We start from the raw sequence: 13,090 nt of genomic DNA, 5'->3' as shown, positions 1-13,090 counted from the left end.
TTCAGCAACTGAAAACTCCATGATTAAGTGCAAAAAAAAAATTAAAAAGAAAAACAGAAGAAAGTTGTACTGTATCTTTATTAATTTCAGCACCACTATAAATTCTGATCAGGCAGAAAAAAATGCTTTAATTTGTTTACAAAACTTGCAAACTAATATCAAGTGAACACATTTTATGGTTATAATACATATAAGCTTGATATTCACAAGAAAGTTGAATGCACGATACATAGTGTTGATAGCCTGAGGCACAAACATGAATACAGACTTTATCAACAAATATTCCCCTTTAGATAAAACAAATATTAAAAAGCTGCTCAAATTTTGACCCTGAAGAAATAATATATATATATATATATATATATATATATATATATATATATATATATATATATATATATATATATATACTAGCTTCAACTTCAGCAGTAACTGTATCTAATCACATGATGAGTCTCTATGTTCATGCTACAACGTTTAACTACAGAGTGCTGTTTAATGTGTCACAGCCAGAAAAAAAAGTGGCACCTGAGCCTGCAGAAACTGCCTTTCATATTTTTTATCTCATATTTAAATTTATAAAGCCTGTACAGAAGGCAATACGTGATAAGGAATGTCAATCATTTACTGTACAACATCCAACAGTGAATCTCGGCAAATAAAGTGTAACAAATCTCCAGATCAACAAACATCATCAACTCTTATATAACGTGAAATTCAGCATTTGTGTGATTTGAAATGTGCCATTTCTGATTCAGTCTGTGTGTACATGTAGTGTACATGTAAATAAAATAGTAGCCAGTGTATATCCATGTGCTAGGTCCTAATACATCTATACAGTGAGCACCATGAGTCTCTGGTATCTTGAAACACTGGACTGTTTAAGTATAAACTGTGATCAAAATGTTGATTGTCAGTAGTTTAAGAACAAAATGATGTATTCTTTCTCAGCTGATAAAAGATCAGCATTTTTCACTCAGTTATAATCAAAGTATTTCACCAAAACATCAAACATGGATGCAGAACCAATACAAACAGTACTCACTGCATATAAATATCCATACAATCATCCCGCCTTTACTCATCAACACTTTTCACATCAATCCTTCATAATATCAAAATAGTTTTTTAGCAAAACTATGTTCCCTTTAAAGCACCTTTTCTATCTCTTTCCTTCCTCTTGGATATGAAAACAGTGTCTGGTCATTCAGCTGTCTGTAGAGCCACTGCCCTTGTTCTTATTGCGGCTGAGAGGGAAAGTGGACTTGCTCTGTGGCTGGGTCATTTTGCTCGCTAGGTAGACGAACGGCTCGATCAGTGTGCGCCGGTCCACCACCGACACCTCCCACAGACGCACCTTCTCGTTTTTGGCCCAGTTCTGGGCTATGTTAGATTCAACTCTCCTTTCATCCTGCTTGTCCAGCTTGTTACCCAGGACCACGATGGTCACCTGTGGATCAGGATCATCAGGTAAGCCCAATGTCAGTTTAATCACTCACTCTGTCTACATCAGTGCACTTCACTACATTAGCTTAATCTCATTGCAATAATTAGAATAGGATTTGGAGAAAACGATTGTGGCTTCTCCCCTCTTAATTAACCCAGTGCTATCAAAGTACCATCAAATTAACCTTCCCAATCAAATGAATGGGTTCAGTCCTCACCTCTTTCTTGTCTCTTTGACGGTCGATGTCCTTCTTGAGGGCCTCCATCCGCTTAAAGGACTCTTTACTGTCAATGCTGTAGACGAGTACAAAGCCGTCTGCAAAACTGTAGTAATGTCGAGGAAACTCCATCCCATCTCTGAGTCCGCGGGTGTCATAGAAGCGCACCTGCTCTCGTGTGCCGCGGTCAGTTTCTATGGAGCCGATGTAGATATCCTCCAGGGTCTCCATGGGCTCTGAGCCTAACAGTGGATAAACAAAGACAGACACCTATGGTGTGATTAACTGCATACATATTAAGACAGTTGCTTTAATTTCTTTACTTGGAGGTAAACTTGGAATGCACTTTGCATAAAAAGGCTGTCATTGAAAAAAACATGCAGAAAATGTGTTCATCATTACACATGAAGCTTAAAGTTGGGGTTACACACTAGTATTTTTTTGTGAACAGAAATCTAATTTGGCAGCTATCATATGATTAAGTGAGCTGCAATTGTTGTTTACTACTAACACGAACTTGAGAAGTTTTGAAGTATTCATTCATTCATTATCCTTAACTGCTAATCCGCACTCGGGTCGCAGGGAGCTGGAGCCGATCCCAGAGGGGACACCCTCGACAGGTAAATGGTAAATGGACCTGCACTTACAGATCGCTTTTCTAGTCGCTTTGCGACCACTCAAAGTGCTTTACACTACAGACTGCGCTCATTCACCCGTTCACACACACACACACACACACACACACATTCATACTGGTGGCAGAGGCTACGCTAAACGGTGCCACCTGCCACCATTGGGAATTAATTCACACACTGATGAACGCTGCATCGGGAGCAATTTGGGGTTCAGTATCTTGCTCAAGGATACTTCGACATGTAGGCTGCCATGGTCAGGGATCGAACCACAGGGATAACATATTATTCTTGTTGTCCCATTGCTATATATATGGTGTGCTTATGGTATTAGATAACCTTAAATGTGCCAATCTGTACCATCTTGCTATCAAACTTAAATTTTAAATGTATAATACCAGTAATTATGCAGAGATTAACCAACCTGTAACTCGCTTGTGAATCACCATGCATGTACAGTGCATCAGAACATGTCAATTGTGCTTTTTTGAATGAATAAATGGAAAATGATATTTTTATAAGGCATAAGGTATACCTGCAACATGATTGGCATACAGTAGTTGCTCCAATACAGCTGTTTTACCAACTGCGGCCTGGCCACACACAACCACCTTACAGCTCTTGCCCATGACTCACTCTCAGGTCAAGAAATCTGCTTTTGGAGAAGATACACACAACTGTAAACAATGTAAACACTGTCAAATACTCTATTAGCACTACAGCGCCAGTGCACACGATAGCATGTCTTTGAGGTATCGTTAGCAGCCTTCTAAAATCTGATTATGTTATAACCAGTTAATATCAAATGCACAGATAGGAAACTGTAAACTGCTTAATTCCTGTCAAATAGTTTATAATCATGATTATCAGTGCACAAACTAGCAGGGAAACGTTAGCATCACTATATGATTTAATTCTGTTGCAAACAATAAATAATTTACAGCAAATAAATATAGAAAATATACAAACTGTTTGTTATTAATGTTGTTATATTACAGTAACATCGGCAAACTAGCTGAATATGCTGACGTCTGTACAGCCAATGAATTTAAGAATTAGCTTAGCATTAGCTTTCGGTAAGATACAAAGCCACGATATCATATATCAAGTAGCAAATGTTATCTGAAACTGGCCAATCCAACTAAGAAAACAGAGGGGGCTATACACACACACACACACACGCAGATACTGGCTACATTTAGATAAATATGTATTAGATACGAGAATAATAGTTAGTTGCTTCTCTTCTTACCTAACGAGCTACTTCCTGTTTACAGTGTACGTCACGACTGCAGTATGTGGCCCCGCCCCCCTCCATTGACGGCAAAATGGCGACAGAGAGCTGCGATACAGTGAACATGGACCCTGACATCGAGCTGCTCAGCGACGAAGAATTAGAGAGGTAAAACAACATTGATGCTGTGTTGTCAGCAGCAGAAATGTATCTATAACGAAGCGTCTTGGTGACATGTGTAACCAAAAGTCCTTTGTGTGTTTATTTTCTTCGCACTTCGCACTATGGGGAGCTAACTAGCGCGCTGCCGCTGTTTGGCTAAATGTTGCCCAGAATAGCGTTTAGCTTCTCAGAGCTAGCTCTTGTGCAGAATTTCTTGGGTTGCCGTTAGGAACTGCAATATCTATGAATCTGCCATTGCAGGCCAAGAGCACTGCTTTCATTTTATATTGGTATGGTGCTATCTGGTTAACTGGTTAATGACACCCCTAGGCAATGTGTGGTCGTGATGTAAAACATGAAAGACTTCCAAAAAAAGTAACAGCGTTTGCCCACAGCATGGTGTCATATGTTCCCTGCCCTGCTCCCTGTCAGCTTCACAAAATAGCCACGCGTTTGATTGGAGTAGGCACTCATGACTGCTTTGCTGGTTTGGTTCTTTCTATGTTTAGCTAACTCAGGCCAGAAGTTCCTCTAATGCAGCCAGTCACATTCCTGGACATGCTCGCTTTCTTGACACCTGATTATGAATGAGATCCTCAGGGTGCAAACATATTTTCCAGCTGTTATTAAGTATTACATTTTTCTGCCAGCCATTTTATAGATTTGCAATGTTTGTTTTGCTGCAGGATGGAGGACATCTACCAGCCACTTGCCTATTTTACCAGGATTTTGCTTGTGGATGATGCTCATTTTTTTCCCTGCCTCAGACTTAACTGCCCTACAGTTTAAGATATTTTATGTAGTTTACAAGATTATAATTCTTAAAATAAACCTAGCCAGCTGACATCCCCTATGGCTGTGTACTGGCAATAATCTTGTGATATGAATAAGATGCTCAGAGTGCAAAAATATATTTTTTGTCCATTTGGCCAAATTGCCGTTAAATGTTCAAAATTCTACCAGCCACGTAATGGATTTGCATTGTTTGTTTTGCTGGAGAGAGATGGACATCTACCAACCACTGGCAGATTTTACAAGCATATTGCTAGTGGGTCAGACAAAATGCTTATAAGATGCGTGTCATGATCCAAGGTTACATATCAATATACTGTGATACAGTACAGGCCAAAAGTTTGGACACACCTTCTCATTTAAAGTTTTTCCTTTATTTTCATGACTATTGACATTGTAAATTCATCAAAACTATTAATGAACACATGTGGAATTATGTACTTAACAAAAAGTGTGAAATAACTGAAAACATGTCTTTTATTCTAGTAAGCAAAGGGTGGCTACTTTGAGGAATCTAAAATATAAGACATGTTTTCAGTTATTTCACACTTTTTTGTTAAGTACATAATTCCATATGTGTTCATTCATAGTTTTGATGCCTTCAGTGAGAATCTACAATGTAAATAGTCATGAAAATAAAGAAAAACGCATTGAATGAGAAGGTGTGTCCAAACTTTTGGCCTGTGCTGTATATTGGGAGACTGTAAGCAGGGCTATATATTGCTATTTTTCAGCCTGATATTGTGGAAAAAATGTCATAATATAAAAACACTCAACCATATGCAGAAAATCAGTAAACAGTAAACCTTTCAATGCAATCAGAGCAGCACAACCTGCATTTTTACTACAGTCCCTGTAACATCGATCACCATAGCATTGTCTTTTGTGCAATCTATCTGCTACAAAAAATTGTATGTAAACTATTAATTAACTAATATAAAAATGTATAGTCTTTTGGAGAACATCAAGTGTATAATTATTTTCTTACACTAACCACCACACAACTGTATTTATGCTCTGCCCATAACTACGCTCACCTGAGTTTTCTGTCTTTCTGCCCACTTGTTCACAGGGAAGCGGAGGGCTTCAAAGAGCAAGGCAATGCCTTTTATATCAAGAAGGATTACGCAGAAGCATTCAATTATTACACCAAGGCCATAGGTAATCATCCCTAAATAATTTGAGTCTGTCTGTCTGTTAGTGGATGGGATTTTGTTGATTTCCTCTTTTGGATGAGAAACAAAAAAGTTTGCATTTTGTCCTTGATGTGAGGTCAATAACTTGTGTGTTTTTATTTATACAGACATGTGTCCGAAGAATGCAAGTTACTACGGAAACCGGGCAGCCACGCTAATGATGTTGTGTCGGTACAGAGAGGCTTTAGAAGATTCCCAGCAAGCAGTACGACTAGATAACGATTTCATGAAGGTAGGTTGTGGGAAACTAACTGTTTCATTCTATTAAAGTGAAAAACTCTACTCTTGTAATGTATTATTTTTGTTTCACTTTGTACAGTTTAACTCAGCCTGCCTCTTCTCCTAATGCTTTGCTTAATGATTTCAAGCATTTTCTATCTATTTTTTTGCATCTTTCTAGAAAATGGGCATGTTATGTGGGTATTATTTAGTAATAATATGTATAAAAAGTCGTTCAGATCCCTTTAATTACTTATGTATTACTGGAATGTACTTCCAATATAGCCAAAAATGCTAAAAAGAAAAAAGAAGAAAAAAAAGAAAGTGCCCATCAGATATCCTATTATCCTATTATTTATTATTACACAACAGAGGAACAGCAACAACACGTGTCAATTGCCGACCAATCTGTACATCTTGCCCAATCAGTACTGCACATGTGCAGCTCATAAAAGAGAAGAGAAGAAGCAAGATTGCTCACTCCTTAGCTACTTCCATCATCGGCTCTGTAAAAAAACAATAGTTGCATCCAAACTCGATGATGGAAGTTGCTGACAACCGAGCAATTTAGTTTCCTTCTAATCTCTGTTGGGATTTTCACATGCACAGTACTGATCAGACAGGTGCTAGCAGAGAGAACTGTTATTTACTCCAATATTAATTTATATAAGTCCTTTGCGGGTAGCACTGACTGTAAAATATGGATAATAGAAATTTCTACAGCATTTATTCTGTTTATGTATTTATGTTTTAAAAATGGTTTAATGCAACAATGATGGCAATCATATCACATCCATACAGGGTTAGTAGGAAAAAATGGTATCGGAACATCTTTATAAATAACATTTGCTTCACAATAGAGTAAAATTAACTTTGGAGCTTTGGTTTTAGAAAGTCGGGACCTTGAACTTTGAGTTTAATGGTTTCTAACAACAAACAAATAGAGCTTTGTTTTTGTTCAACTCACAGGAATGACCAGTTTTATGCATTTATACATTTTAGTTTTAGTCATGTTTAGCTCAATACAAAAGCTTTAGCTCGTATAGTAGTTCATTTAAGTAAGTAAGTAAGTAAACTTTATTTATATAGCACCTTTCACAGACAGAAGTCACAAAGTGCTTCACATAGAAATCATACACATAACATAAAAATGTACATACAAGTTTTAAAAGACCAAAACAACAGCAATTTAAACAACCATAGCAGTCCCGAAACAATTAATCAGAATTTAGTAACTAGCATAATAATTTGCCAAAAGTAGAAGGGGTGTGTTGTCTAACAAAGGTGTAAATAAGAGCTACACTGCTACACAGTGTTGAGGGACGTTGTCACTTCATTTTGTGAACTTAGTCTTTTACCCATAGGGCCATCTGCGAGAGGGCAAGTGCCACCTGTCCCTTGGCAACGCTATGGCTGCCAGCCGCTGTTTCCAGAGGGTTCTGGAGCTGGAGCCTGACAACAGCCAGGCCCAACAGGAGGTGAGTTTGTTGGCCTCAGTTTGACAGAACGTGATCTGACAACTTGGACGCGATTATCCACTATCAGAGAAGCTTTGGCCAAGCTAGTGTAAATAAAGAGGTAACGGTCAGCTACTTAGCAGCATTTAGTTTTTATGCACCAAATCTCTGGAACAAACTCCCAGAGAACTTGCGTTCTGCTTCAACTCTCAGCTCTTTTAAATCAAGTCTGAAGACTTTTCTGTTTCCATTTTAACCTGTAATTTTTATTCATTCGCTCTTAAATGTTTTATACATTCACTTTTTTTTATTATTATTTTTTTTAATTCGCTTTTAAATGTCTTCTAATGTGTTTTATGTATTTTAATCTTGCCCCTGTAAAGCACTTTGAATGTCCCTGTGTCCGAATTGTGCTATATAAATAAACTTGCCTTGCCTTTAAGAGGAGGTTATTGTAAAATTTTTAAAACATTTTTTCACAGAAGTACTTGTGTTTGCATTGACTTGGTTTAACAAGCACTAGGTGTTGCACAGGCAACAGGCCAGTGGGAGCTGTAGAGCAACTAATCTACAGGTCTTTCTCATTGTCACTAAGTACCACAAATTCCTTTCAGGTGAAGAATGCAGAATCCATCCTTGAATATGAGAGAATGGCAGAGATTGGGTTTGATAAGAGAGACTTCCGGATGGTAAGTGACACAGTAGTTACAATCTTATTTATTCTGTCAGTTGTGTGGTATGTCACCAGAAGGGTATAAATTAACTTTATTGTCCACCTGCCACTGTGTCTGGCCACTCCAGCATTATGCATTTCCCCACCGTATCAATGATACTGGTTAAAGCTGTACTGTTTTGTTTTTTTTTTGTTTTTTTTTGTATTTTATTTGTTTTCTGATCAAATGCATTTGACCAGTTATTCCTAAACATTTAATCCAAATGGCTATAATTCAATGGTTTGATTCTACAAACTGCCTTTTAAATTTGTGCTGCATTTTGTAATGAACTTTTGTACTGCACTTTTCTAATGTATTTTGTAATGTATTTTACTGTTAAAGTTGTTGTTAATAAAACATAAAACATAAACCACCCTGGTCACCAGTAACAGACACATTGAGCGACACAGACTGCAGCTGTGCTGTGCTGTGCTTGTCTCCAGGTTGTTTTTTGCATGGACCGTGCCTTGGAGTCTGCCGCAGCCTGTCACAGGTTCAAGATACTGAAGGCAGAGTGCTTAGCCCTGCTGGGACGCTACCCTGAGGCTCAGTCTGTCGCCAGGTACGTCAGCATATTTGAAAAATACTTGGTGACTCATTTATTTGATGTACATGATTGGAAATTGTCACAATGAGCACAGGTTGAAAGCAGAGTAGGACACAAGGGTATGGTGCGTCCCATAACATGTACCATCAGCAGTTTTCAGCTATAAACTAAACCTTTCAAGGTGACTACACAAAATGCCATATTTCTCCTTTTTTTTATGCTTTCTTTTAGTATTAATAGTCATTATTTGTTTCTGTGTAGCGATATCCTGCGGATGGACTCCACCAATGCAGATGCACTGTACGTGCGTGGTCTCTGTCTGTACTACGAGGACTGCATTGACAAGGCTGTTCAGTTCTTTGTCCAAGCCCTGCGCATGGCTCCCGATCATGACAAGGCTCGGCTCGCATGCAGAGTGAGTCATTAAGTTTTATACATCAAACTTTTACACATGGTTTATTCCTATAAATATTAGCATCTAATCGGGGTTGCCTTTTAATCTAAAGTGGGTGTTTACGGACAATTAAATAAAAAATTGTGGTTTTCTGTCATCTATTGTCTATCAGATTGATGTTGCTCTTAAGGTAGCCCAGAATAGCTTTGAAAGGTTGTCCTTTGTATTTTCTTTCCAGAATGCCAAAGCACTAAAAGCCAAGAAGGAAGAGGGCAACAAGGCATTCAAGGAGGGAAACTTTGAGGCAGCTTATGAGCTCTACTCTGAGGCGTTAACAATAGACCCTAACAACATCAAGACTAATGCCAAGCTGTTCTGTAATAGGGCCACTGTTGGATCTAAGGTAAGGAAAACACACACACACAGGAGACACCATTGATTACATCAACATCTGGCAAGTTGTTTTGGGTGTTCAGCTGTGAAATAAAGATTAGCTTCCTTGGTAGTGATTTTCTAAAAGGGCTAATCTGTTAGTCAGCAATCAAGCTAAAATACTTGTATTTATAAATTAGTAAATAGGATGAGTTAGTATTGCAAAGGAGACAAAATGCAGAAATGGAAAGAGGACGGGGAAAAAGTGACTTGAGCCTGTTAGATGAAGGTAATGACTGAAAAACAATCCAACTAATAAATGAATCCTGATAATAGAAGATGAATCAGCATAAAATTGATGCAATACAAGTCATACCCCATGCATAACACACACAACACACCCTCATTTAGTTATTCATAGGTTAGGACAAGCACAGGCTTTGCAAAGTCCTCGTTATTGCCATACTGTACTTTCTTCTGTCTCGTAAGGGAGAAGTAGGCCACTACTGTTCTTTCTCTCTCTCTCTCTCTCTCTCTCATATGGTCACACTTTGGTCTTTTTCTTTGAAAGCTGAAGAAACTAGAACAGGCCATTGAAGACTGCACAAAGGCCATTAAACTGGATGAGACCTACATCAAGGCCTATTTGCGGAGAGCACAGTGGTATGTCCCAAGTTTTCTAACTTGGTTGTTAATGGAGACAGTATGTTCTGTTGTGTTTGGCTTCTAATACAGATCTGGACAAATGGGACAGGATCATTACTTGCACTTCTCTTATTTTGTTGTTTAAACTGGCTAAAAGAAAAGATATCAGACTTGTGCGTTCTGTGCTGCAGCTACATGGACACAGAGCAGTATGAAGAGGCAGTGAGAGACTATGAGAAGGTTTACCAGACAGAGAAGACAAAAGGTAAGACTCTGCGGACAAAAATATATCCTCCTTATTCTGCTTAATTGTATGTTAACCTGTCCTGTCTTTCTTATTGATTCTCCAGAACACAAGCACCTTCTGAAAAATGCCCAACTGGAGTTAAAGAAAAGCAAGCGGAAAGATTACTACAAAGTGCTTGGGGTGAATAAGGATGCCACAGAAGAAGAGATCAAGAAAGCTTACCGCAAACGGGCGCTTTTACATCACCCAGGTGCCTAACCGAGCGGACAATTTGGTCCCAACAATGAAGCAATCATGGTGCAATTCTACGTAACACTGTATACAGTTGTCTCTCTTCCTTTTTCTAAAAAAAACCCTCCTCTCCTTCCCATCAGACCGTCACAGCGGAGCTAGTCCTGAGTTGCAGAAGGAAGAGGAGAAGAAGTTTAAGGAGGTGGGGGAGGCTTTCAGCGTGCTTTCAGACCCAAAGAAGAAGTCTCGCTACGACAGCGGTCAGGATCTGGAGGATGACGGCATGAACATGGGAGGTAAGCAGCTGGCCAAGCCTTGAGATGGGGGGTCTCAGAAGGAGTCTTTACAGCATCTTAAAATGTGTTTCTGAACCCAAAAAGACCCAGAAGTGCACCACCCCAGAGGATGCATTTCACTGCCTTGTTGTCTGTCATTTTGACTGACAGAGTTGTAAAAAATCTGTAATAATCTGTTGTTACCAATTGTTTTATAGATTTTTTTTTAATGAAAATAAGACATATTTCATAGCATTTAATTGTCACTGTTTAATGATTGATATGCAGAACAAGCTTAAGGATTATGCAGTGTTAAAGGCACAAGAGAAAAGATGAACAGAGACACTGACTGTATAGCCACTTTACATTTCAAAACCATAATGCCTAAACACGTTTTAACAAAAAAAAAGAAGGTGGAAGAACAAGAAATCCCTCTTTTTTTATAATTAAGCTACAAGTTTAGAAACTCCGGCTATCATCCTACTTCACAATGGTATAGCACTAGCCAACATCCGTATGAAAACTTGCCTAATGTGCCTGGTCTTGATGCATATAATCCATCCTCCTTGCCAAGAAGGGATCAGATCAGATCAGAACCCCTACAGGTCTGTGGTCTTGGGGTTTAGGCCGACCTGTGAAGACTTTTTGTAAACAGATTAAAGTACAGATCTCAGCTGAGATCTATCCTAATGGCATCCTAATGAGCCACCTTTTCAGTATGAAACAGCTGTTGTTTTTATGTTGAAAATCTGGCTGGAAAATTGTTGATGTCAATTCTTAATTGCATTTTGTCTCCACCAGATTTTGATGCCAACAACATTTTCAAGGCATTCTTCGGAGGCCCAGGAGGTTTTAGCTTTGAAGGTATGTATGCATACAAAGCTGTGAGAATTAAAATTTTTTCTACTGTAAATAAATCAGTCACTGACTTACTTGTTACTTGTTGTTTTCAGCGTCTGGACCAGGAAATTTCTTCTTCCAGTTTGGTTAATCGGAGGATTTGTCTACCCAAACAGTTACTACATCAGGACTTTTCAACAATTTCAACCCCCGACCCACCATCCATATTTAATGACTGACTGATTGCAAGTCAGTTTCCTGTCTATGCCATTGGCTGAATGAATGCAACCCAATGACCACATGCAACAAATGAATTAAAGACTCAGTTGATAGTATTACTGATTTTTTGGATTTGATTTTCTTCTTCTGCGAATGAAACAAACTTTAAAGTCAGTAATGACTAGCAACACTGCTCCAAGTATTTCTGGATTTTTTTGGGGTAGCAGAGATTGTGCAGCTATTGTATCAGAGCTTTTAGGGATCCATGCAGGAAGTGACATCATGGGGGAAACTCTTGAGATGCAATTGAGCAAGCTATTATCGGGCTCGTATCAATTTACTGCTGAGGGGGCGTTCTCTGCATGAAAGGTAATAACTTGCTTAATGATTTTTGAAGAAATTCAATAAGCAAGCGGCGCCTTCCCCTTCTGAACAATCTGTCAGACAGACACTTGGCTGCTACGAATTCACACTGAAAACTGCCTCCTTGTCATAAGCCAATAGGAGCACTTGAGCATTTTTTTTTTTTTTTAAATTGACAGCTGGAGCCTAAACCTACACTCACACTACAGCTGAAGCACATTAGAAAGATGGCAGTGGAGACAGCTGTGCTGGCTTTGTTACCAGCAAAGTCCCCCCTCCCTCTCGTTGTCACAGGTTTTATGTTTGATGTTGCCATTCACAGATTGCTGCATTGTACATTTTACTGGAATGTAAAGTGTTGATTTGTGATGATAGTTTTTTCCATTTTTTTTATTTTGATATGTATATTTATTGTAAATTTGCTGTCTGATAGAACCATTGGTGGAAGATGAGGACGTTTTTCTGTTGTATAAAAGATTATGAGCGCCCCTTTGACACAAGTTCAGGAAAATGAATGTTTTGCTGCATGAAAAACAATGCAGAAATATATTATGTTTGTTGTTTTCATTTGATTGTGATGCAAACTGTCTTATTTTACTAAATGCAACAAGAAGGGCATAAGAATAGAATGTGATGCGTTTGCTATTGAAAGTCATTGGATGGTTATGGATTACCTGGTAATGTTTAGTTACTTCCTGGTGAGTTTTTCGTTCTCTTGGTGCAGTTAAGGGAGAAAAGCGTCCTCATCTTTGCTCTCATTGTTTTTGCCCTTGTGGTGAAACCATCCTCTCTTTATCCTTGAAAAGTACCAGCCATGTCAATAAAGTTGGCCTCCTCTGGGTTTCCCCTAAAGTGTTTTTTTTTCTTTTGTTTTAGTGGCTTAGTATT

General features: G+C 38.5%; 2 protein-coding genes across 2 annotated transcripts; one reads left to right on the top strand and one right to left on the bottom strand.

The window, feature by feature from the left end:
- Window positions 1-999: 999 nt before the first annotated feature.
- On the bottom strand, window positions 1,000-3,587 carry nkiras2 (NFKB inhibitor interacting Ras-like 2). Its single transcript, XM_059348225.1, has 4 exons — window positions 3,549-3,587; window positions 2,832-2,948; window positions 1,665-1,906; window positions 1,000-1,450 (listed from the first exon to the last, which is right to left on the bottom strand). Exons 2-4 carry the CDS (start codon window positions 2,923-2,925, stop codon window positions 1,208-1,210), a joined length of 579 nt encoding a protein of 192 aa, XP_059204208.1. The 5' UTR covers window positions 2,926-2,948; window positions 3,549-3,587; the 3' UTR covers window positions 1,000-1,207.
- A 10-nt stretch (window positions 3,588-3,597) lies between these two features.
- Window positions 3,598-13,054, top strand: dnajc7 (DnaJ (Hsp40) homolog, subfamily C, member 7). The gene is made up of 14 exons (XM_059348224.1): window positions 3,598-3,698; window positions 5,557-5,645; window positions 5,788-5,912; window positions 7,264-7,377; window positions 7,971-8,045; window positions 8,513-8,631; window positions 8,878-9,031; window positions 9,249-9,413; window positions 9,954-10,045; window positions 10,219-10,292; window positions 10,378-10,524; window positions 10,649-10,801; window positions 11,582-11,644; window positions 11,734-13,054. The coding sequence occupies exons 1-14, from the start codon at window positions 3,625-3,627 to the stop codon at window positions 11,769-11,771; spliced, it is 1,482 nt and encodes a 493-aa protein (XP_059204207.1). The 5' UTR covers window positions 3,598-3,624; the 3' UTR covers window positions 11,772-13,054.
- Window positions 13,055-13,090: the final 36 nt, after the last annotated feature.

Source organism: Centropristis striata, chromosome 13 (genome assembly GCF_030273125.1).
Source record: "Centropristis striata isolate RG_2023a ecotype Rhode Island chromosome 13, C.striata_1.0, whole genome shotgun sequence".
NCBI classification, from domain to species: Eukaryota; Metazoa; Chordata; class Actinopteri; order Perciformes; family Serranidae; genus Centropristis; species Centropristis striata.
The sequence above is the reverse complement of the archived record's forward strand: the minus strand, read 5'-3'. Positions and strand labels throughout refer to the sequence as shown.